General features: G+C 38.8%; 1 protein-coding gene across 2 annotated transcripts in view; it reads right to left on the bottom strand.

The window, feature by feature from the left end:
• The window catches only part of NCAM2 (neural cell adhesion molecule 2), a 487657-nt gene extending 463929 nt beyond the window's left edge, over positions 1–23728 (bottom strand). For both annotated transcript variants that reach the window (XM_079922649.1, XM_079922648.1), the window contains exon 1: positions 23559–23728. In XM_079922649.1, the coding sequence (XP_079778775.1) occupies positions 23559–23613 (55 nt within the window). In that variant the 5' untranslated portion in view covers positions 23614–23728. The remainder of the gene's footprint in view (positions 1–23558) is intronic.
• Between the last annotated feature and the right edge of the window lie 4139 nt (positions 23729–27867).

Here is a 27867-nt window from a genome sequence, read left to right as displayed (position 1 = left end):
CCTGCAAATATGGATATGCTTTATATGAAAAACATTATCAACATATCTCACAAAAGCTTTTTACACAAATGAATTTGTTCTCTGTCATCAGAAATAGAAGCAGATTATCTACTTAGTAATCCTCAAAAGGGACATGGCAATCAACTGCTGAGATACAAGAGAATCTATATCTACAACTTCATGATCCAGTCCTTACTGTGATATTACAAGTAGGTTAGGCAATTTTTTCAGCAGCTGTGGAACATGAAATGTTTTAACTCAGTTGTGCAATGCTATGTAAAGGAGGGTATAACACTGTTAGAAACTTGGCAGCCTTCCTCTCCTCAATTACAAATTGGGGAAAATGGAAATGAAGGATTCAAGCCTGTGCATGCATTTCAATTACAGTCCCTAAGCTGGAACCACAGCTCCAAATGCCGATTTTATCTATATTCAGGGAATATGTTTTGATGAAAAACATCATAAACTATGAATACTTGTATGCTGGGAGTTTGTTTTAAAAAACTAAGGTGAGGGAGCTCTTTAGCTGTTCATTTTGTGAAACAGAAAGACAACAGATATTGTTGAGAAATTAAACACTGGCTAACTAGTCTTCAGTTACACAAAGTGTGAATAATAACTCCAATGTTTTATCATAGAGTACATTTTCTTCTTTGAGGAAACGCAAATCTAAACTACAATGAGATATCATCTCACACTGGTCAGAATGGCCATCATCAAAAAATCTACAAACAATAAATGCTGGAGAGGATGTGGAGAAAAGAGAACCCTCTTGCACTCTTGGTGGGAATGTAAATTGATACAGCCACTATGGAGAAGAGTATGGAGGTTCCTTAAAAATTAAAAATAGAACTAACATAGGACCCAGCAATCCCACTACTGGGCATATACCCTGAGAAAACCATAATTCAAAAAGAGTCATGTACCACAATGTTCATTGCAGCTCTACTTACAATAGCCAGGACATGGAAGCAACCTAAGTGTCCATCAACAGATGAATGGATAAAGAAGATGTGGCACATACATACAATGGAATATTACTCAGCCATAAAAAGAAACGAAATTGAGTTATTTGTAGTGAGGTGGATGGACCTAGAGCCTGTCATACAGAGCAAAGTAAGTCAGAAAGAGAAAAACAAATACTGTATGCTAACACATATATCTGGAATCTAAAAAACAAACAAAAAAAATGGTCATGAAGAACCTAAGGGCAAGATGGGAATAAAGATACAGACCTACTAGAGAATGGACTTGAGGATACAGGGCGGGGGAAGGGTAAGCTGGGACAAAGTGAGAGAGTGGCATGGACATATATACACTACCAAATGTAAAATAGACAGCTAGTGAGAAGCAGATGCACAGCCCAGGGAGATCAGCTCAGTGCTTTGTGACCACCTAGAGGGGTGGGATAGGGAGGGTGGAAGGGAAGGAGACGCAAGAGGGAAGAGATAGGGGGATATATGTATATGTATAAGTGATTCACTTTGTTATAAAGCAGAAACTAACACACCATTGTAAAGCAATTATACTCCAATAAAGATGTTAAAAAAAATAAGTGAAGAAAAAATCATTTAAGATATTTGTGAATTTCAGCAATAATGAAAGTAATGAAAGAAATATAGCAACTATTTTAAAGTAGCATGGAATAATGAGATGGTTTCCCAAAATTTTTATATACATATGTATATGTGAGTGTGTACACACACACACACAAACACACACACTCTTACACACATAAATATATATAACTTTACATATTTGACCATTCAGAACAAACGCAGTGTTGGTGAGAGTACCTGGTATGGGAAAAAAATGGCTAAGAAACAGTAATTATAGAGCAGGCACACAGTTTTATACCCTAAGCACCTCAATCTCTATTCCGCAGTTTAATTCACTGTGTAGCACCTCAATCTCTATCCTGCCTTTTAATTCACTGTGTAGTCTCAGGAAGAAACCATCTAGAGGTCAGGAACTGATGTAGTTCACATCTTACTCTAGGTATGTACTAAATTAGTACCCTGATTAAGTGAGTCTACATAATGACACACATTTCAATATTTAACCTGTCTCAGTAGTCAGTTTCAAATCAATATTCCTCTTTCACAGTTTTAACTTCTCCCTATAAAGAAGACCCTGGTCCCCATTTCTATTTTTCATCTAACTCTTCCAGAAATCAAATGAATATCTTTCCTTGGCCTCCTTAAACTTGAGAATGCCCTTCTCCTGTCTAGTTTGGAAAAACATAAGAGAATTAAATATATATTCCTTAAAAAAAAAGTTTATTTTATACTATAAATTTCTGAAGGGCTAGCCAGGTTTATGCAACTTGTTTTATTCCAAATGTATTACCCTACCCCTCCCATAATACAAGTATAAACCTTAACCATTGTATAGTGGCAGGCACTCAGGCCTTCAAATTCAAAGTAAGCCTTCCTTCAAATACCCCTCTGGCCCCTTCACAGCCATGTGACTGCAGGTAAATTGCTTTATCACTCTATCTCTTAATTACCTTACTTGCAAAATTTTAAAATGACAGTAAAAGATGTGTAAATACAGATATTAAATAAGAGCGAGTATAATAGTTTTCTTAGCAGATTAACCTAGACTGTTCACAAAGGAAGTCAGTAGTATCCTTACCCACCATTCTTAAACTTAACAATAGTAAAATGACGAACAATATTAACACTTTCACGGTGACCTGATACAGAAAGATGACTCCATTGCCAGCCAGACTGGGTTCCAACCCCAGGTTTGCCACTGAGCAGCTTTGTGGGTTTGACAAGTCATTTAAACTCTTCAAAATCTATGCACATCCCCTTCTATAAAAAAGAATTAACCTCATAGGGAAGTTTGACGAATTAAATTAGATCACACATACAAAGCACAGAAAAATGGTACACTGTAAGTGCTTAGTAAATATTGATTCTCATTCTTTGTCAGAAAGGACCCTTTCAACATCCCTGTGGCAGACACATTTGACTACATACGACACTCTATGCCCCCCCAGTCTTTATTTTCTATTTTATTTATTTTTATTAATTTTTTAACATCTTTATTGGAATATAATTGCTTTACAATGGTGTGTTAGTTTCTGCTGTATAACAAAGTGAATCAACTAGACATATACATATATCCCGATATCTCCTCCCTCTTGCGTCTCCCTCCCACCCTCCATACCCCACCCTTCTAGGTGGTCGGAAAGCACCAAGCTGATCTCCCTATGCTATGCTGCTGCTGCCCACTAGCTATCTATTTTATATTTGGTAGTATATATAAGTCCATGCCACTCTCTCACTTCGTCCCAGCTTACCCTTCCCCCTCCCCGTGTCCTCAAGTCCATTCTCTAGGTCTGCGTCTTTATTCCTGTCCTGTCCGTAGGTTCTTCGGAACCTTTTTTTTTTTGATTCCAATATATGTGCTAGAATATGGTATTTATTTTTCTTTCTGACTTACTTGACTCTGTATGACAGTCTCTAGGTACATCCACCTCACTACAGATAACTCAATTTCATTTCTTTTTATGGCTGAGTAATCTTCCATTGTATATATATGCCACATCTTCTTTACCATTCATCTGTCGATGGACACTTAGGTGGCTTTCATGTCCTGGCTATTGTAAATAGAGCTGCAATGAACATTGTGGTACATGACTCTTTTTGAATTATGGTTTTCTCAGGGTATATACCCAGTAGTGGGATTGCTGGGTAGTATGGTAGTTCTATTTATAGTTTTTTTAGGAACCTCCATTCTGTGCTCCATAGTGGCTGTACCAGTTTACATTCCTACCAAGAGTGCAAGAGGGTTCCCTTTTCTCCACATCCTCTCCAGCATTTATTGTTTGTAGAGTTTTTGATGATGGCAATTCTGACTGGTGTGAGGTGATACCTCATTGTAGTTTTGATTTGCATTTCTCTAATGATTAGTGATGTTGAGCATGCTTTCATGTGTTTGTTGGCAATCTGCTTATCTTCTTTGGAGAAAAGTCTTTTAGCTCTTCTGCCCATTTCTGGATTGGGTTGTTTGTTTTTTTGATATTGAAATGCATGAGCTGCTTGTAAATTTTGGAGATTAATCCCTTGCCAGTTACTTCATTTGTAAATATTTTCTGCCATTCTGAGGGTTGTCTTTTCCTCTTTCCTTTTCTGGTTTCCTTTGCTGTGCAAAAGCTTTTGTTTCATTAGGTCAAATTTGTTTATTTTTGTTTATTTTGTTTTTCACCCACTCTAGAAGGTGGGTGAAAAAGGATCTTGCTTTGGTTTATGTCATAGAGTGTTCTACCTATGTTTTCCTCTAAGAGTTTGATAGTGTCTGGCCTTACATTTAGGTCTTTAATCCATTTTGAGTTTATTTTTGTGTAAGGCATTAGGGAGTATTCTAATTTCATTTTTTACATGTAGCTGTCCAGTTTTCCCAGCACCTCTTACGGACAAGGCTCTCTTTTCTCCATTGTATATGCTTTCCACCTTTATCAAAAATAAGTTGACAATATGTGCATGGGTTTATCTCTGGGCTCTCTATCCTGTTCCAATGATCTATATTTCTGTGTTTGTGCCAATACCATACTTTCTTGATTATTGTAGCTTTGTAGTATAGTCTGAAGTCCAGGAGCCTGATTCCTCCAGCTCCATTTTTCTTTCTCAAGATTGCTTTGGCTATTAGGGGTCTTTTGTGTTTCCATACAAATTGTGAATCTTTTTGTTCCAGTTCTGTGAAAAATGCCATTCATAGTTTGATAGGGATTGCATTGAATCTGTAGATTGCTTTGAGTAGTATAGTCATTTTCACATGCTGACTCTTCCAATCCAAGAACATAGTATATCTCTCGATCTGTTTGTATCATCTTTAATTTCTTTCATCAGTGTCTTATAGTTTTCTTTTGTCTCCTTAGGTAGGTTTATTTCTAGGTATTTTATTCTTTTTGTTGCAATAGTAAATGGGAGTATTTCCTGAATTTCTCTTTCAGATTTTTCATCATTAGTGTGTAGGAATGCAAGAGATTTCTGTGCATAATTTGTATCCTGCTAGTTTACCAAATTCATTGATTAGCTGTAGTAGTTTTCTGGTAGCATCTTTAGGCTTCTCTATGGGTAGTATCATGTCATCTGCAAACAGTGACAATTTACTTTTTCTTTTTGATTTGGATTCCTTTTATTTCTTTTTCTTCTCTTATTTCTGTGGCTAAAAATTCCAAAACTATGTTGAATAATAGTGGTGAGAGTGGACACCCTTGTCTTATTCGTGATCTTCGAGGAAATGGTTTCAGTTTTTCACCATTGAGAATGAAGTTGGCTGTGGCTTTGTCATATATGGTCTTTATTATGTTGAGGTAAGTTCCCTCTATGCCTACTTTCTGGAGGGTTTTTATCATAAATGGGTGTTGAATTTTGTCAAAAGCTTGTTCTGCATCTGTTGAAATGATCATATGGTTTTTCTTCTTCAACTTGTTAATATGGTGTATCAAATTGATTGATTTCATATATTAAAGAGTCCTTGCATTCCTGGGATAAACCCCACTTGATCATGGTGTACGATCCTTTTAATGTGCTGTTGAATTCTGTTTGATAATATTTTGCTGAGGATTTTTGCATCTATGTTCAACAGTGATATTGGCTTGTAATTTTCTTTCTTTGTGGCATCTTTGTCTGGTTTTGGTTTCAGGGTGATGGTGGCCTCACAGAATGAGTTTGGGAGTGTTCCTCCCTCTGCTATATTTTGGAAGAGTTTGAGAAGGATAGGTGTTAGCTCTTCTCTAAATGTTTGATAGAATTCGCCTGTGAAGCCATCTGGTCCTGGGTTTTTGTTTGCTGGAAGATTTTTAATAACAGTCTCAATTTTAGTGCTTAATTTGTCTGTTTATAGTTTCTATTTCTTCCTGGTTCAGTCTGGGAAGGTTCTGCTTTCCTAAGAATTTGTCTATTTCTTCCAGGTTGTCCATTTTATTGGCATAGAGTTGCTTGTAGCAATCTCTCATGATCCTTTGTATTTCTTCAGTGTCAGTTGTTACTTCTCCTTTTTCATTTCTAATTCTATTGATTTAAGTCTTCTCCCTTTTCTTCTTGATGAGTCTGGCTAATGGTTTATCAATTTCTTCTCAAAGAACCAGCTTTTAGTTTTATAGATCTTTGTTATCGTTTCCTTCATTCCTTTTTCATTTATTTCTGATCTGATGATTTCTTTCCTTCTGCTGACTTGGGGATTTTTTTGTCCTTCTTTCTGTAATTGTTTTAGGTGTAAGGTTAGGTTGTTTATTTGAGATGTTTCTTGTTTCTTGAGGTATGGTTGTGTTGCTATAAACTTCCCTCTTAGAACTGCTTTTGCTGAATCCCACAGGTTTTGCATCATCCTGTTTTCATTCTCATTTGTTTCTAGATATTTTTTTTTTATTTCCTCTTTGATTTCTTCAGTGATGACTTCGTTATTAAGTAGTGTATTGTTTAGCCTCCATGTGGTTGTATTTCGTACAAATTTTTTCTTGTAATTGATATCTAATCTCATTACATTGTGGTCTGAAAAGGTACTTGATACAATTTCAATTTTCTTAAATTTACTGAGGCTTGATTTGTGACCCAAAATATGGTCTATCCTACAGAATGTTCCATGAGCACTTGAGAAGAAAATGTATTCTGTTGTTTTTGGATGGAATATTGTCTAAATATCAATTAAGTCCATCTTGTTTAATGTATCATTTAAAACTTGTGTTTCCTTATTTATTTTCATTTTGGATGATCTGTCCATTGGTGAAAGTGGGGTGTTAAAGTCCCCTACCATGATTGTATTACTGTCGATAACCCCTTTTATGGCTGTTAGCATTTGCCTTATGTACAGAGGTGCTCCTATGTTGGGTGCATAAATATTTCCAATTGTTATATCTTCTTCTTGGATTGATCCCTTGATCATTACATAGTATCCTTCTTTGTCTCTTGTAATAGTCTTTAAGTCTATTTTGTCTGATATGAAAATTGCTACTCCAGCTTTCTTTTGATTTCTATTTGCAAAGAATATATTTTTCCAACCCCTCACTTTCAGTCTGTATGTGTCACTAGGTCTGAAGTGGTCTCTTGTAGACAGCATATAAGGGTCTTGTTTTTGAATCCATTCAGCCCATCTATGTCTTTTGGTGGGAGCATTTAGTCCATTTACATTTAAGGTCATTATCGATATGTATATTCCTATTACCATTTTCTTTGTTGCTTTGGGTTTGTTCTGTAGGTCTTTTCCTTCTCTTGTGTTTTCTGCCTAGGTAAGTTCCTTTAGCATTTGTTGTAAAGCTGGTTTGGTGGTGCTGAATTCTCTTAGTATGTGTTTGTCTGTAAAGGTTTTATTTTCTCTGCCGAATCTGAATGAGATCCTTGCTGGGTAGAGTAATGTTTGTTGTATGTTTTTCCTTTTCATCACTTTAAATATATCCTGCCCTCCCTTCTGGCTTACAGAGTTTCTGCTGAAAGATCACCTGTTAACCTTATGGGGATTCCTTTGTATGTGATTTGTTGTTTTTCCCTTGCTGCTTTTAGTATTTTTTCTTTGTATATAACTTTTGATAGTTTGATTAATATATATCTTGGCATGTTTATACTTGGATTTATCCTGTATGGGACTCTCTGTTCTTCCTGGACTTGATTGACTATTTCCTTTCTCATATTAGGGAAGTTTTCAACTATAATCTCTTAAGATATTTTCTCAGTCCCTTTCTTTTTCTCTTCTTCTTCTGGGACCCCTATAATTCGAATATTGGTGCATTTAATGTTGTCCCAGAGGTCTCTAAGACTGTCCTCAATTCTTTTCATTCTTTTTTTCTTTATTCTGCTCTACAGTAGTTACTTTCACTATTTTATCTTCCAGGTCACTTATCCGTTCTTCTGCCTCAGTTATTCTGCTATTGATTCCTTCTAGAGAATTTTTAATTTCATTTATTGTGTTGTTCATCATTGTTTGTCAGCTCTTTAGTTCTTCTAGCTCCTTTTTAAACATTTCTTGTATTTTCTCCATTCTATTTCCAAGATTTTGGATCATTTTTACTATCATTACTCTGAATTCTTTTTCAGGTAGACTGCCTATTTCCTCTTCATTTGTTTGGTCTGGTGGGTTTTTACCTTGCTCCTTCGTCTGCTGTGTGTTTCTCTGTCTTATCATTTTGCTTAACTCACTGTGTTTGGGGTCTCCTTTTCATAGGCTGCAGGTTTGTAGTTCCCGTTGTTTTTGGTGTTTGCCCCCAGTTGCTAAGGTTGGTTCAGTGGGTTGTGTAGGCTTCCTGGCGGAGAGGACTAGTTCCTGTGTTCTGGTGGGTGAGGCTGGATCTTGTCTTTCTGGTGGGCAGGACCACATCAGGTGGTGTGTTTTGGGGTGTTTGTGACCTTATTATGATTTTAGGCAGCCACTCTGGTTTGGGGTGGGTTTGTGTTCCTATCTTGCTAGTTGTTTTGCATAGGGTGTCCAGCACTGTAGCTTGCTGGTCATTGAGTGGAGCGGGGGGTCTTACCCGTTGAGAGGGAGATCTCTGGGAGAGGTTTCACCGTTTGGTATTACGTGGAGCCGTAAGGTCTCTGGTGGACCAATGTCCTGAACTTGGCTCTCCCACTTCAGAGACACAGGCCTGACACCCAGCCAGACCACCAAGACCCTGTTAGCCACACAGCTCAGAAGAAAAGGGAGAAAAAAAGAAAGAAAGAACAAAATAAAATAAAATAAGTTATTAAAATAAAACAAAATTAAATTACTAAAAATAAAAAATTAAAAAGTTATTTAAAAGAAGTAAAATAAAGAAAGAAGAGAGCAACCAGAACAAAAAACAAATCCACCAATGATAACAAGTGCTAAAAACTATACTAAAAAAAAAAAAAAAAAAAGAGACAGAACCCTAGGACAAATGGTAAAAGCAAACCTACACAACAGACAAAATCACACAAAGAAGCATACACATATAAACTCACAAAAAGAGAAAAATGAAAAAAAATATATCTATATACTTAAAAAAAAAAAGGAAGAGAGCAACCAAATCAATAAACAAATCTACCAATGATCATAAACTCTAAATACTAAACTAAGATAAACATAAAACCAGTCACCAGTCAGTTGCATACAGCAAACCCCAAGTCTAGAGTTGCTCCCAAAGTCTGCTGCCTCAATTTTGGGTTGATTTCTTGTCTATTCAGGTATTCCACAGATGCAGGGTACATCAAATTAATTGCGGAGGTTTAATCCACTGTTCCTGAGGCTGCTGGGAGAAATTTCCCTTTCTCTACTTTGTTCACACAGCTCCCAGGGTTCAGCTTTGGATTTGGACTCGCCTCTGTGTGCAGGTCGCCTGAGGGCATCCGTTCTTCTTTCAGACAGGACGGAGTTAAAGGAGCAGCTGATTCGGGGGCTCTGGCTCACTCAGGCCGGGGGAAGGGAGGGGTTCGAATGCGGGGCAAGCCTGCGGCGGCAGAGGCCAGCGTGATGTTGCAGCAGCCTGAGGCGCGCCATGTGTTCTCCTGGGGAAGTTGTCCCTGGATCACGGGACCCTGGCAGTGGCGGGCTGCACAGGCTCCCAGGAGGGAAGGTATGGAGAGTGACCTGTGCTTGCACACAGGCTTCCTGGTGGCGGCAGCAGCAGCCTTAGTGTCTCATGCCCGTCTCTGGGGTCCGCGCTGATAGCCGCGGCTCGCACCCGTGTCTGGAGGTCACTTAAGTGGTGCTCTGAATCCTCTCTCCTCTGGCATCCTGAAACAACCCGCCCCAGTGGGTGAGCAGACAAGCCTCTCGGGTTGGTGAGTGCTGTTCAGCACGGATCCTCTGCGCGGGAATCTCTCTGCTTTGCCCTCTGCACCCCTGTTGCTGCACTCTCCTCTGTGGCTCTGAAGCTCCCCGCCCCCCATCTACTTTCCCCACCAGTGAAGGGGCTTCCTAGTGTGTGGAAACTTCTCTTCCTACACAGTTCCCTCCCAGAGGTGCAGGTCCCATCCCTATTCTTTTGTTTCTGTTTTTTCTTTTGCCCTACCCAGGTATGTGGGGGAATTTCTTGCCTTTGGGGAGGTCTGAGGTCTTCAGCCAGCGTTCAGTAGGTGTTCTGTAGGAGTTGTTCCACATGTATATGTATTCCTGATGTATTTGTGGGGAGGAAGTTGATCTTCATGTCTTACTCCTCTGCCATCTTGAAGGTCTCCCTGCCCCCTCCCTCATTCTTCAGATCTCCCCTTCAGCAACAGAAAGGAGATGATTAGTCAAGGGAAACTATGGTTATGTCATTCTCCTTCCTATTGATTGGTTTAGGGGAGTTCATTTAAAACAATTCTAGCCAATGAGAATTGAGGGAAGTCTGCTGAATGACACATGGTGGTTTTTCCTTTACTAGTAAAATGAGGCTACTCAAATAAGCATTTATTTTTCTTTCCTAGTTTCAGAGTTCACTGGCTAAGAATGTGACATATAAAACTGGTGCAGCCATGTTTCTTCTAGGAAGTCAGGGAAAAACAGCCAAAACTGAGGAGAAACATGAAATCCAAACCTACCTCCAAATAGCTCCTGACATGCTTTAATAGATGTTTATTTTTAAGATACTTTGAATGTGTTCTTCTCTTCTTTGCCTCTAAAAGCATCCTAAACTCATGTATTTTCATTATGAAAGTATTCAATAAGTCAACCGCAAATTGATGACTTACTCAATTATTAATAATTATAGGGTTTCACAATAAGAGAAGTCTTTTAAAAATATAGCTGATATTTAAGTATTAATGTCATATAGCCCTTAATGAATTATATTAACTAGAGCTGCCCCACCTTGCAACCACCCAGACCCCAATATCTCTAAATCCTGTTGGTTCTCCACGCTCATTAATCTTTTAGGTCAGTAAAAGATTTACTTGTTTACTAATTGGTTGTTCCTCACCTAGAGTTTAGCCATTCAAAAGAAATGGCCAGAAAGAATGGTAAAAACCTGAAACTAGAGCTACTCCTAGTGCTTTCTTTCTCCCTTTAGCAATTCCTTGCTGCTTCAAAAAAACCATGTTTCAGTCAGTAGAATGAGCAAAGTTTTAGAATCAAATATTAACTGAATTTGAATTTGAATCCTGTACTTATTAGATGCTACTTTGCTTTTATGAAATTCAATTCCCTCTTTCAGAACTCCTAGATATGTTTTGAATATAAAAACGTGGTCACTCATATGAAAGTACCCTGCAGGGTGACTAACAGATCTTCTTCTGAGATTCTCTCCTTGACCAAACTCTAGCCAGGCTCCACTGAGACCTCTGCTCAATTAGGCTTCACCTTGGCCTATAAAGACTGCAACAAAAGGCTAACACAATTTTGAACAACTCAAGGCCACATCCCAAGGATGTCTCTCATCGCCCTTAAAGTGCCCACCTGAGCAAACTCAAGCCTACCAAAAGAATTTACTCTTTGTCCCAGCCATCACCTGAAGACAGGACTCCTGTCTCTTAGCCCCTGTAGGAAGGTGGGAGCCTAAATTTGTTAAGAACCAGTTAACAAATAGGGACCACCCTCCCTCTTTCTGGGTGTTTGCAATTTTTCACTTCCCTGCCTCTATGGAGCCCCCCCACTCACTACCCTCCCTACTCTCTCTCTTATTCCTCATTCTCCCTTTAAAACTCCCAGTTACCACTATACAAATCAAAGTTGAGTTTAGTTCACACTGGGCTCTTTATCCTTTTGAGTATAGTAATACACTCTTCCCAATATAGTATATTACTGAGTAAAATCTGTCCTTACCACATTAACTAGAGTCTGGATTTGGTTATCTTTGACACTTCCTTCATCCAATTAATTCATCAAATACTTACAAATAGACACTGTTGAGGAAATAAGCTGGCCTGTAATCCTTTTGTTGGGTATCTCCTTCTCCCATTGTATGCATATAACTATGTCAGACTTTATCCCAGCTCTTCAAATTCTCACCTCACCACCCACTTCTCCATTCCCTTTTAGCTGATGAATTATCCTCCTTGAAACAAAACAGTGACTGATCTGTACTATTAGTATTTACTTTCCTTCTTAGTCAAAGCTCCCTGCATTAATTTCCGCTCAGTGGTTAGAATATATTCTGGAACCACAATCAGTAAAAGGCACTTCTTAGGACAACTTCACTTATCCCATCACACATCCACATTCATGTAAATAACCTAAGATACTGAGACTTTTAAATGAGATATGGGAGTGAGAGGCAGCCAAACAGGAAGAGACAAGTGAAAGTTAACTGCTAGATAATTCCTCTTCTCCACCGCAGCCTGTAAGTTTAACCTTTTGATTTTCCTAGCAAGAAGGAAATACATTCTGCTTAAAGAAGTCACCATTCATCAAACAAACTGTGTGTTAATGGGCAGTGGAGGAAGGAGGGTATTTTTAACAAACTGTTTCATTACAATAGAAATAGACCAAGGACTTGAAAGAGAAAATACATTAGCAAATTAGGGTATTTCATAATTGTTCAGAATTCTGTACTAACAAGCATTATTTTAATATCATGAGAATACTAAAGTTGAATATTTCATATCCATTTTGGATGTGGCTAAGCACGTTTTCACAAAAGCATTGAGGAGGGCATAATATCATTTAATAACAAATGTTGAGTTTTCTTTCTAAATTGCAGACCACATGCAATCTCCACAAAGGCAAAATGCAATAGCATGGGGCTTACGGGGGGGCTTTGAAATAAAATGACTCATGGAGTTAACCGATTAAAGTGATTATAAATCATGTGAAATTTGAGGGAGAAAGAAAAGTAAAAATAAGTGAATTATAAGCAATAGTAATATCTTTAACTGCAAACTGTTTCAAGTTAGAGGCATACACAATAATGGTAACATTAGTGGGTAAATGGTAGGCAGACAAATAAGTAGGTGATAAAGATATTCTGGAGTATTTGAAAATGTATTCTGTCCCATCAATTTAAATGTTTTTATTTATCACTGAGGTCAGACCTAGAGAACATCATAAAATCATTACAAAACATGGCTACGAGACAAGAGAAAACTGTTTGAGGTTAAACTGGAGTTCATTTAAAAAAGAGAAAAACAATCCAAGTGCTTATGAAACAATAAGGTAAAAATAACTCTTCTCTTACTTGTCTTCCTATACATACAGTTTAGAATCGGCTTCCAATAATCATTGATTGAATAATCAACTTTTAATGAACCCCAGGGGATTATCTTGATTTTCAGGACTTTAAATACTTGCCCTACTGACATATCAGACATTTACTATTGACAATATCTATTCTGTTTAATTATATCATTATCAACATATTGTATCTCCCTCATTTATTTCTATATACTGAAGACTTTAAAACTCCAACTAGATAACCATGTCCTATCCCTCAGATAAGGCTTCAGAAGAACAAATCTTATAGCAAGATTTAAAAGTCTGCTTTATTCCCAGTCTAATTAATTTTCAGTATAGGAGATAAGATCAGGGATAGGGCAGCTCATCTTTGCCATTCCTCCTGAATTAAATAATCACTATGACCTGATTATTGATATTCATGTATTTACTGAAAGCCTATCAAGTGCATGGCAGTGATATAAACAAATGTTTGAAGTAAATACTGGAACAACATTAATACTTCCCAACAAACCAAACCATTATCCAAAGTCAAGAGTAAATCTATCTTTCTATCTAACTATATATATATAGATATAGATAATATATATATATTTTTTAAGTCAGCCATTTTAGTTTAATTCTGTTGGGTAACACTTAAATATTAATTCAGCACATATTTGCTAAGCATCTACTACGTTCCAGGAATACACGTGAATTTACAGTAAACTCTCTAATCCAGTACATCGCGTTTAATGGGAAGCCAACATGGAAAGGCATTCTTGCTCTTATGAAGTTCACATGCAAGGTCACAGTAGAGTTCAGCAAAGTTTGGCATGCAGAAATCAGATATATCACTACCTTCTTTGGATCTAGAGTGCCTTGCATATTGACTAGTATGTAGTAGGAAATTAATGTATATTTGCTGAAAGAAAGATGTCTTCAGTGATGAGATGCTTGAGCTGAGTCAATGGTAATCATCCACACAAAGACAGATAGGAAATGTGTAAAACACATGGGCTGAGTACACACAGGGACCAAATTGGGAGTTCCAGGAATGGTGTAAGAGCAGTGTGCACAGTAACAAGCAATGAGGCTGAAAGGACAGGACTGTGCAAATGAATAAAGGGCAAGAGTCTTAACACTTCTAAGTCAGGAACTCCCAAATAATTCAACTGAAAGGTAGACCTCTAACTAAAATTAACAGCATGTGTCCCATAAACACAGCCCCAAAGTAACTTTAAAGAGCACAGTGTCATAAAATATGTACTGTACTAAAATTATTTTGGGGAATTGCTTCATAGATATCAGTAAAACATACTCAGACAAAAACAGAGAATTTATAACAGAAAAATGTGTTGTATCTAGAGTAAAATATTTATATCAAGTCCTGGTGTTACCATGTTTTAAGTCTTTCTTCCTGGGCAAGTGAATTTACCTCTTTGAGGTTCATTCACCTCTTTTCTAAATCAGGAATAGTATCTACCTTTCAGCATAATTGTGGGACTTCAAATAGGTAAGTTAAAGTTGACTACAAAAGATTTTGTCAACTGCTGTGTCTCAGTGTATCCTAATATACATTTTCAAATGTTAAATTTTGTAATGTAACTCTCTTTGATAATTAAAAAGTTTAATCTGGTATGAAGCATTATTATACAATCTGTAGAATAGGTAGGGTGAAGCCAGTTATTCTATGATAAAGATTATGATAAAGAAGTGAACAAGGTTTAAAATGTGTTTAGCTTCAGTTGGTTTTAGAAAGCTGTAAGTGGTTTATCTGGGACTTCCCTGGTGGTCCAGTGGTTAAGATTCCGTGCTTCCCCTGCAGGGGGCGCGGGTTGGATCCCTGGTCAGCGAACTAAGTTCCACATGCAGTGTGGCGAGGTCAAAATTAGAAAAAGGTGTAAGTGGTTTACCTAAGTAAATAAAGTTAAAAAAACCAGAAACATGTAAATATCATAGATCAGTACTTTGATAAAGTGTGTGGCACATACCTTATGTTACATATTTTAACCTTTCCATAATCTGTGTATAGCTTTTCTCTCATGAGTGACCAAAGTTATTGCTATAATATAAAAGTGCAACTTCTCTGTTCAGGCAATGTTGAACATTTGTGATTGGTAGAAAATAATAATCAGAGAGAAATTAACTTGGACAATAAATATAAATATATATAAATTTAAATATAATCAGAAAGCCTCATATTATAAACCAGAAAACTGGTTAGGAATGGACAAGTTACAATAATAGAAAACCTGTCCAGAAGCCCCCTCATTAGTAATTAGAATAAAGTACAATGTGCTTATTTTCTTAAATTGGGACATATTCTATTCTACTGTAATATAGGTCTTAGCCATATTACATTGGTTTCTTTTACAAGCAGTGACATCCGTTTCTGCTGTAACACCATATTTGCATCCTTGAAAAATGCTGGTGTCTGCAATTGTGCAGTAAAAAATATCAGGGCTTATGGAAAAAGACAGGATCGGAGGTCAGAACATTCGAAACCTACAGAAATTTAAAACCAAGTGCTAACAACCACCATAACAATCTTTATTAAAATACCAGCACAGTTAAATCTCTACTAGTATTTGCACCTAGCTTTTGGATCTTCTTTCAAGTAGCAAGCCAGAAGAGCATTCACTTTAAAATGAAAACTATGATCCAGGGTATAGCCTTTTAAAAATAAGACAACAAACAAGTAAACAAACACATCATTTTAACACAGGGGGAAATGATTTCTTATTTTCTCCAAATGCACTCTCAATGTTGCCAGTTATATAATGTAGTAGAAATCAACATGGTTCTTAAAGTCACTAAACAGACTAATACTTGCACTACAGAAAGGCACTTGAGTTGATTTTTCACATTTTTCTTAACATCGTCAGAGATTGCTAAGGTTTTTCTCTTCAAATGTGAGAAAGCGTGCTCTTGGTCACTTAAAAATTAATGACTTGAAGAAATAATATATGGATCAACACAATCCGTACATTATCCTCCTATTTACCAATTGTGTATAAGTTAACATGCATCAAAGAAACACACACTGAAGCAGAAAAGACTACCTTTTACCTTAAATGCATTTGATGCTCTTGGCTATAAATTTGGGCGTCAGCAGACAGAACATACATAGTAGCGCTAGGCAAATCAGACACTTTCAATCTCAAAACATCATCTATCAAATGTGGTTTTATCAGGATTAAATGGGATAATGAGTGAAAATGACCAGCACATCTCCCTGGCATAGAGTAGACATTCTATTTGTTCCCTTGGGTACTAGTAGAAAAATATTCAACTCTATATATTCAATACCAAATTTCTCTTTTGTTTTAGTTTAGTTTTTTGACTTGCTTTTTTGTTTTTTTTTTCTTATTTTATCATGTTTTATTTTGTGTTGTTTCCCCAGAATAATAATAATAAAAACTATGGATAAAGCAAAGAAAATAAAGAATACATAAGAAAGACAAATTTGACCCACATGCTTCTGAGATTTTATCCAAAATTCCAGACATGCTAAATAAGACTAGAGTATAAACAGTGATGGAAGAGATAAAGACAGAAGTTAAATGAAAAGGGAGAAAAATTCTAAAGAGATGATAATAAAAATTATCTTTATCAGCAGTTTATATTTCCCAATTTAATACTGCCATTTCTATCTAGATATTCCATGGATTCCTCAACTTAACATATAATTTTTAAAAATTACAAAGAAGCAAAACAAATCTCTTGCCTAATATCAGCAGTTTTCTTTACTTACTTTCCTATTTTTGTTAAGATATAACCATTCTTTCTGGCAAATAGGCTTAAAACTTCAGGTGCCACCTTCCTCCCAATTTCCCAAATCTAATGTGTTACTAAGATCCATTCATTCATCCACAGAAACATGTGTCTTGTCCATTCATTCCTTTTTCATTTTCCTCTGGTCCATCCCACACATGGCCAGTAGACTTAAAGACAAAAGAAAACTTTACTCATGTTATTTTCCTGCCCAAACAATGGTCCCAAATATCCACAGGGAAGAGTCAACCTCAGTTTGGCCTCAAGGCCTGACTGCCTCCTGGTTCCATCAACATTCTCATACTGAGGCCAACAACTCACCCTTCCAAACCCTTAATTTAATTAAACTGGATTATTTCTGTCCTCTGAACATTTGCCTCTTTCCCTAAAATTTATTGTCCCACATTTTTTTCTCCTTGTATTATTTTCTCCAAGTACTCTCACCATGTTGATGCCTCCTCTGCTTCGGTGAGTGACAAGGTGATGTCCTGGTAAAGAGGCAAATCTTTGCACATGTCCTGAGTTCAAATCTTTGTGTCCTAGCCGTGCAATCTTAGTTTAGTTCCTTAGTTTAGTTCCTTAAACTTCTACGTCTCACAGCCCTCAAGCATAAAAGGGGAATATAATATGATAATAATTAGAGGATTGTTGTATATATGAAGCTAGTTAGTACACATGAGGTGCATGCAATTGAGCCTGGCAGTTAATAAACACTGGACAAGTTTTAGCTCTTCCTAGGCGCTGAATTCCTAAGGACTCATTTAGATCATTTAATTTTTACTTAATTATATACTTGGTCATTTCACAACATTTAGTTGAACAGTTTATTCATCTCTCATATGCTGATTTGGCTTTTTAAATTCATATTTTTGTCTTCTCATCTATAAACCTTGAATCCTATGCACCACCACTCCTCCACACAAACACAAATTTTCAAACAAATGCATTCAATACATTAAAAAATAGGCATTGAACTAGAAGTGAGAAAATCTAATCCTAATTTCAAATAACTACTAATGATAATTGATATAGGAAAATAAGATAATTCCTCTCAATTTTTTCATCCATAAAATATAATACTTTCTTGGATTCTTGATGATCTTTAGTTACAGGGTAGTTGAAAGCACTTTGAATAAGTGTCCTTTTACTGCCATAAGATGCTGAGGTTATACTCATTGTATAGCCTCAACAAGTATTTGATATTTGAATAACTGACAGAATGGCACAGAATTTAATTATCATCATTACTCTGAGCTGAAGAAACATTAGATTAATTTTTTTAATCTATGCAAGTTTGGTGTTCAGAGAACTGAATTGAGAATTTAGATACCAGAACTCCAGTTATTAACCCTTTTACTTTTCTATTTGACCTTCAGTAAGTCACTTATCCTGTGTGCCATTCTAAGACTGTGACTAATTCCAGCCTAGTGTTGGCCCATAGAATGGATTCATGATACAAAAAAGAAACTCATTCCTCAAGACAATTTACTGCCCTCTGCTGGAAAACTGTGAAAATAAATATGTATTCTAACACTATGACTACGAGTAGCACCCCCTAGAGGTGTTCATCACATAACCTATATAATCATTCCTAGGAATGCTGCCTAATAAGATGTCTGAGACACCACAGGCATGTAATGAATAGTTTGATGAATAAGCCACTCTCATCAATGAATTAGATTATCTCAGCCCCTTCAATATTTTTCTCTAATCACAGAGCAGCTTATGATAACTTTTTAAATTAATAAATGAGATGTTTTTAAGCCATAGGCAGATTTATATGTATGCATATTATACCAAAAATATAAATAAAGTCTGGTATAGTAGGATTGACATTTTACAAGATGCCTACACATATGTGTTATCACAACTGCTCCACATTACAGTACAGCAAGGTCAACCAGCCAGATATTTTTATATCAGATTTTCAAGTAAACAAATAATGGCTCTGAGAGACTAAGTTCCTTCTTCAAAAAATCAAGAGGCCCTAAGTGTTCTAGGTCTTCTGATTCCAAATCCAGTGTTCTTTCTCCTTCTCTGCTTGTTTTAAAAAGCAAATTGCAGCCAAGACAATTTTCATTAATTGACCTGAAATTCTTCGAAGACTCATCTGTTGATTGTTATGCTTATAAATACTCTCAAAATTCCCCATCTGCCTCTTAACTATTTAAATTCAGGCAAGTTTTTTTCATTACATCTTTCTAAAATATCTTGTAATGTTTGATGAACTGTTAGTGGCACAAGTGAAATTAGGAAGTGTGTTGATAGCTATTTGAGATGAGCACTATTATTATAATTGTAAACAGTTAAAAGTTATTAAAATATTCAAAAGAGTGCCATACAGAAGCACTTTTACTTGCTGAACAATTAAAGATAGCTTGGCTCTATGAAGCTCAGGAATATTACATTTAATGAAAGCATAAAAGCACTGCTTGCATCTTAAAGTGTTCTCATATCATATAATTTGGAAAATTAAAACTAATTTATAATCTGTTAAATAGGCCTATCTTCAGTATAACTGGGATAGAATAAAGGGCACAAGGAATTTAGAATCTAGGTCAATAAAACTTGAAAAACAATGCTGTTCACTTTATAAGAATATACAATTATTAAATTAATTTTGCATACACCAGCTCCTAGAGGATTATCTTTATTTTGGACCAAAAAAAGCAAAAGCAATTCAGACTAGCTCTACCACTTATGAAGTACTTTCTTCATGCTCTCAAAAATTCACTGCTGTGAGACATGACCTCAAAAACAGAAGAATTAAAATCATTTCACAAATGTCAAAAGCCAGAGGAAGCAGCAGGAATAGTTCCAGGGTCTTCAGATTGACAACCCTGTTTCCATTCTCACTGCTCTTTCCCAAGGAAACAAGCAACAACAAATTATACTGTTCAGCTTGGTTACTAGCCTCAATCTCTGTAGCTCATTTCTCAGTCTCATTACAAACTAGTCCTATGTTTGAAAACAAGCGATTTTATTTACTAGATTATATGAAGTGTGACTTTCTTTTGGACTGTATGAGGTTCTTTTGTTCCATTAATTGCTTCTCTAAGAAGGCATTACCTCTGGGGGACCATTAGCTCCCTGTGTCACTGAAAAGACTCCATGAACACTCAGGACCCACCAACCTCTCTTCTTGTTCTATGAGCTCCAATTCAACATTAGACACTAAAGTGGACACCAAAGTTTGGACACTAAAGTGACAAAACACTCCGCTTAACTCCTTTGACATAAAGCAGGGAAGGAAGTCCTCTGGGTTAGTTATTGATCACACGATATTAATTGACATAGCCTATGTTCTCTAAGTGCAGATGAATACGGAGTTGATTCAATAGAAACCTTACAAAGAGAGGCTGACATTGAAGGATTAGATCAGGGTAGATAAAAGAGGTTGTGTGTGTTTAACAGCCCAAACAAAAGATAGGTTTGTGGAGACCTTCCTCAAGACCTGAAACTGGTAGACACACATATACCTGTGCTTTATTTTTAGAAGGGACACTTTTCTAACAAACAATGACTTACTAGCACTTCACCAGAAAGAGTAATTTTAAGCAGATGCCTGTAAGCTTAAGTAACTGGGTAATTCACCCCCTTCTCCCCATGATTTTGACTTAGGTGAGTGTTCTATGTATGTCTCTTGTACTGGATTGAAAGAGAGATGAATAGCTCTGTTCTTGCTTTATAATTTCATACAACAATGCTTCTAATTTATGTATGTGAACATTCAGTAATAGATGTGTATTAATCACACTTGGGTAATTTTTAAAAGAAGAAGAAAATTATTTTAAAAATTAAAAAAGGTTTAGGAAAGCAATCCATACATACTACAGTTTGGGAATCTGAATTTACATAGATCCAAACAGCACATGCCCTGTGAATCACAGACTTAAGTTATCACTTGAGATGTATGATGACAGAAGCTGTGACCAAGTTTTAAACACAAAAGAAAAATAATTGCAAAAGTTATAGAGTTATGGAATCTCCATTCCATTGACAATGCAATGCAGACTTGACAATTAAATCCCAACCTCACTTCATTAGATATGAATCTTGCAGTGAGAATGAGAGGCTTTTAAAGGAGCATTTCTGCTACAATAAAAAAAGCCTCTCACTGCAGTAGAACAATAACGTTGTGTTGAAATTTAGAACTGTTAGGCCTTGTTAGCTAATTATGGTATTGGCATCCACTTAAGTTAGTCAGTTTTTCACTTCTGTCATTTTCTTCTATTCGACTGCTGCAGTTCAAAACGTTTTGACTACTTAAAAGGGAATACATCATCGTTGCCTTGCCCCAGTCTAACTGCACACCACTTTCCAAAGCAATAGCTTCAATCATGCTTCATAAAATCCCCTGCAAGGATATTGTTGGAAACATAAATCAGCAAGCTGGGATTTTAGTATTTCTAAGGCAAGCTCAGGGATCACTGACTGGCGGCTTTTCCATGGCCCCATTTATAAAAGAATAAACAAAATTATGAGTTACACTAGATGCATTTTTTCAAACTGCTCCCAGTGGTATTTCTGATACTTGCTGCTGCATCCTTAATTGGAGAACAAAACACTAGCATAGAGGGATTGGACTCCAGGATCAGGATTGCTGTTTCCAAGCATCTCTGACTTCATTGGGACACACGGCACAGAAGTACCACATGTTCTGTTTCACAAAAGCTAGGGCTCTCTGCTATGCATGCATCTATGCCTCTGTGAGTGCCATGCATTTTTAAATTGTGCTAGATAGATCTCCAGAACGATGCTCCCCTCCTTCCCTGTTTCATTAAAGTGAATATGGGCTCCCCTTCAGGCATGCTTCGGTCTTAGAGCCTCGCTTTATAATCACCCTGCGTTCTGAATTATAAATTAGGTGAATTGCAATTTCAGATGTGTTACATATAAAGACCCAAATTATATGTGTCTGTGTGTACTATTTAAACGTTCCTGGATTTCTTTTTTATCCCCCAAATTCCAACACACTTAATGTCTACGATGGCAAATTCACAGACTCCACAACTGAGACATTTTTCTTCTCCAAACCAGTCACAGTGTAATCCTGGCTGCATAAACTTGCTTCCTATTATGCCCCATCTTGCTCCACACTATCTACTCTTGGTTAATTGAAGTGGGATTTCAACTGCAATTTTCAGAAACTGCTTCTCAGTATTCAGAAATACCTGTCTATATTATAAATGAACAGTTAAACCAACAGCAGCTGTCCAAAAATTAAAGCAGTATATCTGTAGGACATAAAAGTGTATGTTGATCTTTGTGGTAATAATGATTCACCTAACTGATTGGGCTAATATTAACTTCAGATAGACATATCTGCAATTTTGCTATGACTGAAATTTTGCATACTCTATTTTATTAAGGGAAAAGGAGGAGCATCTTAGCAAGACACTTTGCAAACTACAGCCACGTACAGTTTGCTTTCTGATTTCTGAACATAAAATCTGCATCCAATCGTGTTTCATCAGCCACTAACACTACAGCTTTAGGGAGGAGAAGGGCAGAGAAAGGAAGCCTTCATATCCAAAATGTCAAGCCCTTCTGAAGAATGATAGAAGGACCTAGTGAGTGTGGAAGGACCGAACCACCATTTCTGGGCTTACAATGGAGTTCTACCACCCCCTGCTGGACTAAATGAGAAACACAGAAGAGGCTAAAAGGCTGAGAATTGAATACAATGGAGATATTTTAACTTGTGCTGTAATTTATTTTTTCTCAAAAAAACAATTTCATGCTACACTAATAATATAACATACTCTGCGATTATTACACATCACGAAATTACTTCTATATTCTTTTACGTTGAAGACTTCCACCAATGTATGTTTTAGCATTTTGTGTCTCCAATTAAATGTCCAAACTTGTCTGGACAGTTGTAAATGTCTCCATTTATTATAAATATATTTTATGTGAATGTAAATTAAACAAAGCAAGATAAATTTACATCTATCTCTATAAACATAAACAGAGGTAGCTTCCCCAAATTCTCTCTCAGGTTATTCTAGCAAGCTATTCTTTTTTTTTTTTTTCTTAATAGATAAAAACCCCACCAGTTCCCCACAAGCTAAAACATCCCTTACAGGTGTAATTACAACCTGATGGTACAAAAATTTTCAACCTTCCTGTATTAACGAAGGGGTGGGGGAGACGCTGAAAATGAATGACTGCAACACATCCCTAGTTTTACCCATTTGCTTTCTTACACACAATATCCATGGCCCCTCTCTTAGTTCTCAACAGAAATAAACCAACATCGTTCACTTCCGTCAGGAACTGGGGTCTTGGGAAAGAGAAGAAAAAAAAAAGTCTCTAAGAATTGAATTTCCTGCACACAACAGAGGTATTCCACAACGAGTTTAATGCTGATAGTTTTTGCTGCTTCTTAAAAACATCATCGCTCCCTTTCTTTTCGCAACCTCAGATATTTAACTGTGAACACACACCAACACACCCATCCGATTTTTGATAATGACGAACGGAGAAAGCCAAGATCCCAGAAAAAGATGCAGTTTGCCTCAATCTCCTGCTCACTAATGCCTATCTCCCATTCTGTATTTTCTCTTATTTAAGGGTCTCCACAGAACAGATACAATTTTTAGCCGCTGCTAAAAAAAAGAGGGAAAATAACAACAACTATAACTTTAGTTCCGTCATTTAATTCTTCTTGTGCCTCCTTCTGCCTCTCTTGGTTGGGTAGAAGGGGGAGGGAAAGTAAATGCAATAAAGCAGCACACTCCTACCTTGCCCGCTACTGACAAGCAACCCGAGCAGGTAGAAGGAGAGGAGGAGGCTCATGTTCAGGACGTGACACTGGTGGACAGTTCCAAAGTTATTCAGTCCAGTCCCGGAGAGAGAACCTTCCGCTGTCACGGCCGTCTCTGCTAGAGCCGTCGCCGCTCCCGGGGCGCCCCAGCCGTTCGCAGCCCGCGCGCTCCTCCTTGCAAAGTGATTGCGAGCTCCGCTCCTTGCCGCACTATATCCAGGCAGCAGCGGCGGCGGCGGCGGCGGCGGCAGCAGCAGCACCAGCAGCGGCCGCCGCGGCGGCAGCAGAGCCGGGCTGGGAGGGAGGCGGGGGCGGGGGCGCGGGGAGAGGAGGGGAGGGGAGGGGAAGCGCTGCCGAGGCGTATCCCTCCGCGCCTCACGGCGACCGCTTGCCGAGAGGCGCGCCGCTCCAGGGTTCGTCCGCAGTCGAGCTCGGAGGCGCGAGTTCGGTTCCCTGTGCCTCCAGCTACAGAGGTCGCCGCGATCCAACTGGCACGAGCACGTCCACGAGTGGCGGCCGCACGCTCAGCCTGACGGCGATCCGCACGTTGACGGACGGCCCTGGGCCGAGGAGGGAGGGCGGCCTGGAGCTCCTGCACAGCTGCGGGCCAGTTCGCGAAAGCGGACTGCTGGAATTGGTGTTGATGGTGCAGGCGGTCGCCCGGCCCCGCGCTCCAAGCGCGCCCGGGCTTAGCTGGAGCGGGCCATCTGGGGGCGGACGGTGTATTCCGCAGCTCCCATTCCTCCAAGGGCGTGGGGCGGGGGGGTTCTCCCTCTTCCAGGCCCTCCCTCTCGCTCAAACCTTCAGCAAGCGGCCCGCTTCTCACGCTTTCCACTCTGCCCTGGCAGAGGGAAAGCAGACGCCCTCTGGTGTCTACACCGCCTGCCTCCTCGTGCTCTAGAGAGTAGGCGGAAAGATGTGCACGGTGTTTCTTATCCACGTCGACCCACTGCTGCTGACAGCAGATACCTTAAGGGAGAGAGATTGGGGAGGGGATGAGATATTAGGGGGACTGCGTTCAACTCGGCTGTCAGCGTTTACTGCGTCCTAGCAGACGTCCAATGTCTCCCCCAGACACACTCGGCGGGCTCTGCCCTCGGCGCCCAGCTCACAGCGCTGGCATTGTCCCCGCGAGGGTTGAGAGGCGGGAGGTTTTGGAAACATACAAAGATGGGTTGAGCGGGAGTCCTGCTCACCTCCTACTCATACGCACACCTGCGTGTGCCCGCCTGTAAATTGAAGGGATGGAGCCGTGGCAAGCGTCCACAGCTAACTCTCCTCTTCTGAAGGTTGGAATATATCCGGTTTTCCCCTGGAAAGGTAGGAAAAGGTGTGTCAGTTTGATGTCAGACCTGCGGCAAGAGTGTGCGAGAGGCAGAATACTTGGCCCCAGGGCCCTTGTCGGTCGGCCTGGGCCAGAGCAACCGGCTGGAATGGATCCTTTCGTCTGTACATTACGTTGCTCAATTGCCTCGCCCCTGACCCAGCGAGGCCCTTGGCTGTTTCTTTATCAGCGAGGACACAGAAGTAGAAGGGGTTAGGAATATTGTAGAGCTCAGAATCCAGCCCCCAACCTCTACCCTCACGATGCTGAAATGGAGGTGACATTGCTTCCGGAAAGGCAAGGGGTAAGAGTGGAAACAAGCTAACATAGATAGGAGAGATCTTGTTTGCCATCGGTTTTCCCCAGGCAGAACACTATAACACCATCTTCACACGGAAGATTCACTTACTTGGCATCCTAGGATTGGGGTTACTGCGAAGGGTGGAGGAGGGTCAAAGACTCCTCTCCACAACAGACCGAGGCTGACTCTAACCCATGGCCCTCTCAACATCTCACAGCTTGAGAACCTCTTCTTTGTTAGTGGTCTATTTAGGACAATATATTTAGGAAGTTATTTTGCCCAGGCTCCCTCCTCAGACTTTTTCCTCATTCTGGGAAGTGCCAACTGTACTTGAGGAAGCTCACAGTCAATTCTTTGCAGAAAAGGGTGGAAACAGCACATTTATATGTGTGAAAGACAGATGACTCCTTTATTTCACCAGTTCTTGATTTCCCTAGGGAATGAAAAAAAGTGCTACACACACACACACACACACACACACACACACACACACACAGAGTCTGGTACTCTTTGCAATTGGATTTTCCTCTTTGTCAAATTATTTTTATCTCAGGCAATGGGTTGAACTATGCCAGAGGAGAATTTGACTGGTACCCTCTAAGGTAATTTTGACATTAAGTCCTCTTAGGGTGGAATGGAGGGAGGAATAAGGGTAGCAATAGCATAAGACTGTGTACAAACTCTGTGTGTGTGTGTGTGCAACAGAGAAAGAGAGAGAGAGATATCTTGTGTGTATGGAAACAATGAAGGAACACAGCATTGGCACTCAGGAGGATACAAAGGTAATAGAGCTACAGATGCTGCCCTCAAATTGCTAATAGTATTGTTGAAGAGATCAGGCATAGGGCTTCCCCTGGTGGCGCAGTGGTTGAGAGTCCCCCTGCCGATGCAGGGGACGCAGGTTCGTGCCCCGGTCCGGGAGGATCCCATATGCCGCGGAGCGGCTGGGACCGTGCCCCATGGCCGCTGAGCCTGCGCGTCCGGAGCCTGTGCTCCGCAGCGGGAGAGACCACAACAGTGAGAGGCCCGTGTACCGCACAAAAAAAAAAAAGATCAGGCATAAACACATTTGATGATATAAATCAGGCTGTAAAAATGTGAGAGGAAAAGTGAAAACCAACAGCTACTGTGACATAGAAAGAAGGGATCATTTCTGAATAGGGGATTAAGAACGGCTTCAGGAAGCTTTAAAGAAAGTGGAGAAATTAGATAGGTAGAGACATGGGCAAAACAGAGAGGAACTTAAGCAAAGCCTGGGGGCGTGAAAGCACACAGCTTGTGTGGAGAATAGAGAGAATTCTAATTTGAAAAAAGTACAGAGTGTAAAATACAGAGGTTGGATGGAGTTGGAAAAGGTGTCTAGGACCATATTTTGCCCAAAACCCCCCCACAAAACTATTATTTACCACCTCTCACAACATAAGTCCATGTGTACATGATCAAGAAGAGCCAGAATGGCTGTCCGCATCCCCCAGGGTTAAGGACTGATTGTGGATTGTAACCCACAGGAAGTTTATCAACAGAGGCTCTCCAGGGGTTACTCCATAGTTAGCCTGAGTTTATGTTGCTGTGAGGTTTCAATAGCAGGGTGACACATATTCAGAGAAAGCCTTCCCCAACTTGCCTAAACTCCTTCTTAGCAGGGAGACGTGCCTCTTCAGGGCTCCAAAAGAAGCCCATTCATTTCACAGTGCAATGATGAAGTGATCTCCGCCTGACATTTGCCTTGGTCAATTCCACTTCATAGCAGATTGATGATTTGAGGATAACACGTAGACAAATCGCCTTTGCCCATGGTTCCCCTCCGCACTCCAAAGTCATGCTTCCCTCCCATTGTGCAGATGTTGAGTACTATTAACAAAGGTGCCAAATCTCTGAACATGACTAAGCTATGTGCACTGGGTAGGATGTAAAAGGTATAGAAATACATCCTCCCTCATGTCTGTGATTCATAATTTACATTTAAGACAAATTATCATAGTTTCCATCTACCTGAGGAAGTGTTTCAAGAGGCCTAGTTGGAGCTTTAGTTTTTTTCATTTATAAAAATAAGAGAAAGTTGAATAGAACTCAGGAATCTACAAAAAGCTGAGTAGTAGGAAATACCAACAGGACTGGATGCATGATTAAATGAAAGCAGATAAATTTGTTTGAAAAGAATAAAATGAACATGAAGGAGTAGCAGAGAGAGAGAAAATGATAAGGAGCATTATGTGTAGAAATTATCTTCTCAGAGAGGTTTTGCCTCCTTCATCTGCAATTAGCTCTTGTAAAAAGCATGCAGGTATACAGTCCACACATAGATCCTAAGGATCAATGGTGTGTTGTGGACAGGATTTAATCATTATTTTTATTTTTTGTGTTTCTGATGTTATTTGTTTTTAGTCTCTCTGTTGACAGAATTCATGTGTGTTAAGATCATACTATTAGGAAATGGGACAGTCTGTGTGTTCATTTATATTTTTAAAATGTCACAAATCATTATACCTATTCATTTACTTGTCTAGAAAATTGCCTGTTTTGACTTTTTTATTACCACAAAGGAAGAAAAATATCCACTGTATATATAGGCAGAGAGCCTGAAACCTCTATAAATAGGTGATCCTGCTACTGCCTTTCCTTATGCATTAATGCCCTTTGTTCTAATGATCATGTTTTTGA

Source organism: Stenella coeruleoalba (genome assembly GCF_951394435.1).
Source record: "Stenella coeruleoalba genome assembly, chromosome: 5".
NCBI lineage: Eukaryota > Metazoa > Chordata > Mammalia > Artiodactyla > Delphinidae > Stenella > Stenella coeruleoalba.
The sequence above is the reverse complement of the archived record's forward strand: the minus strand, read 5'-3'. Positions and strand labels throughout refer to the sequence as shown.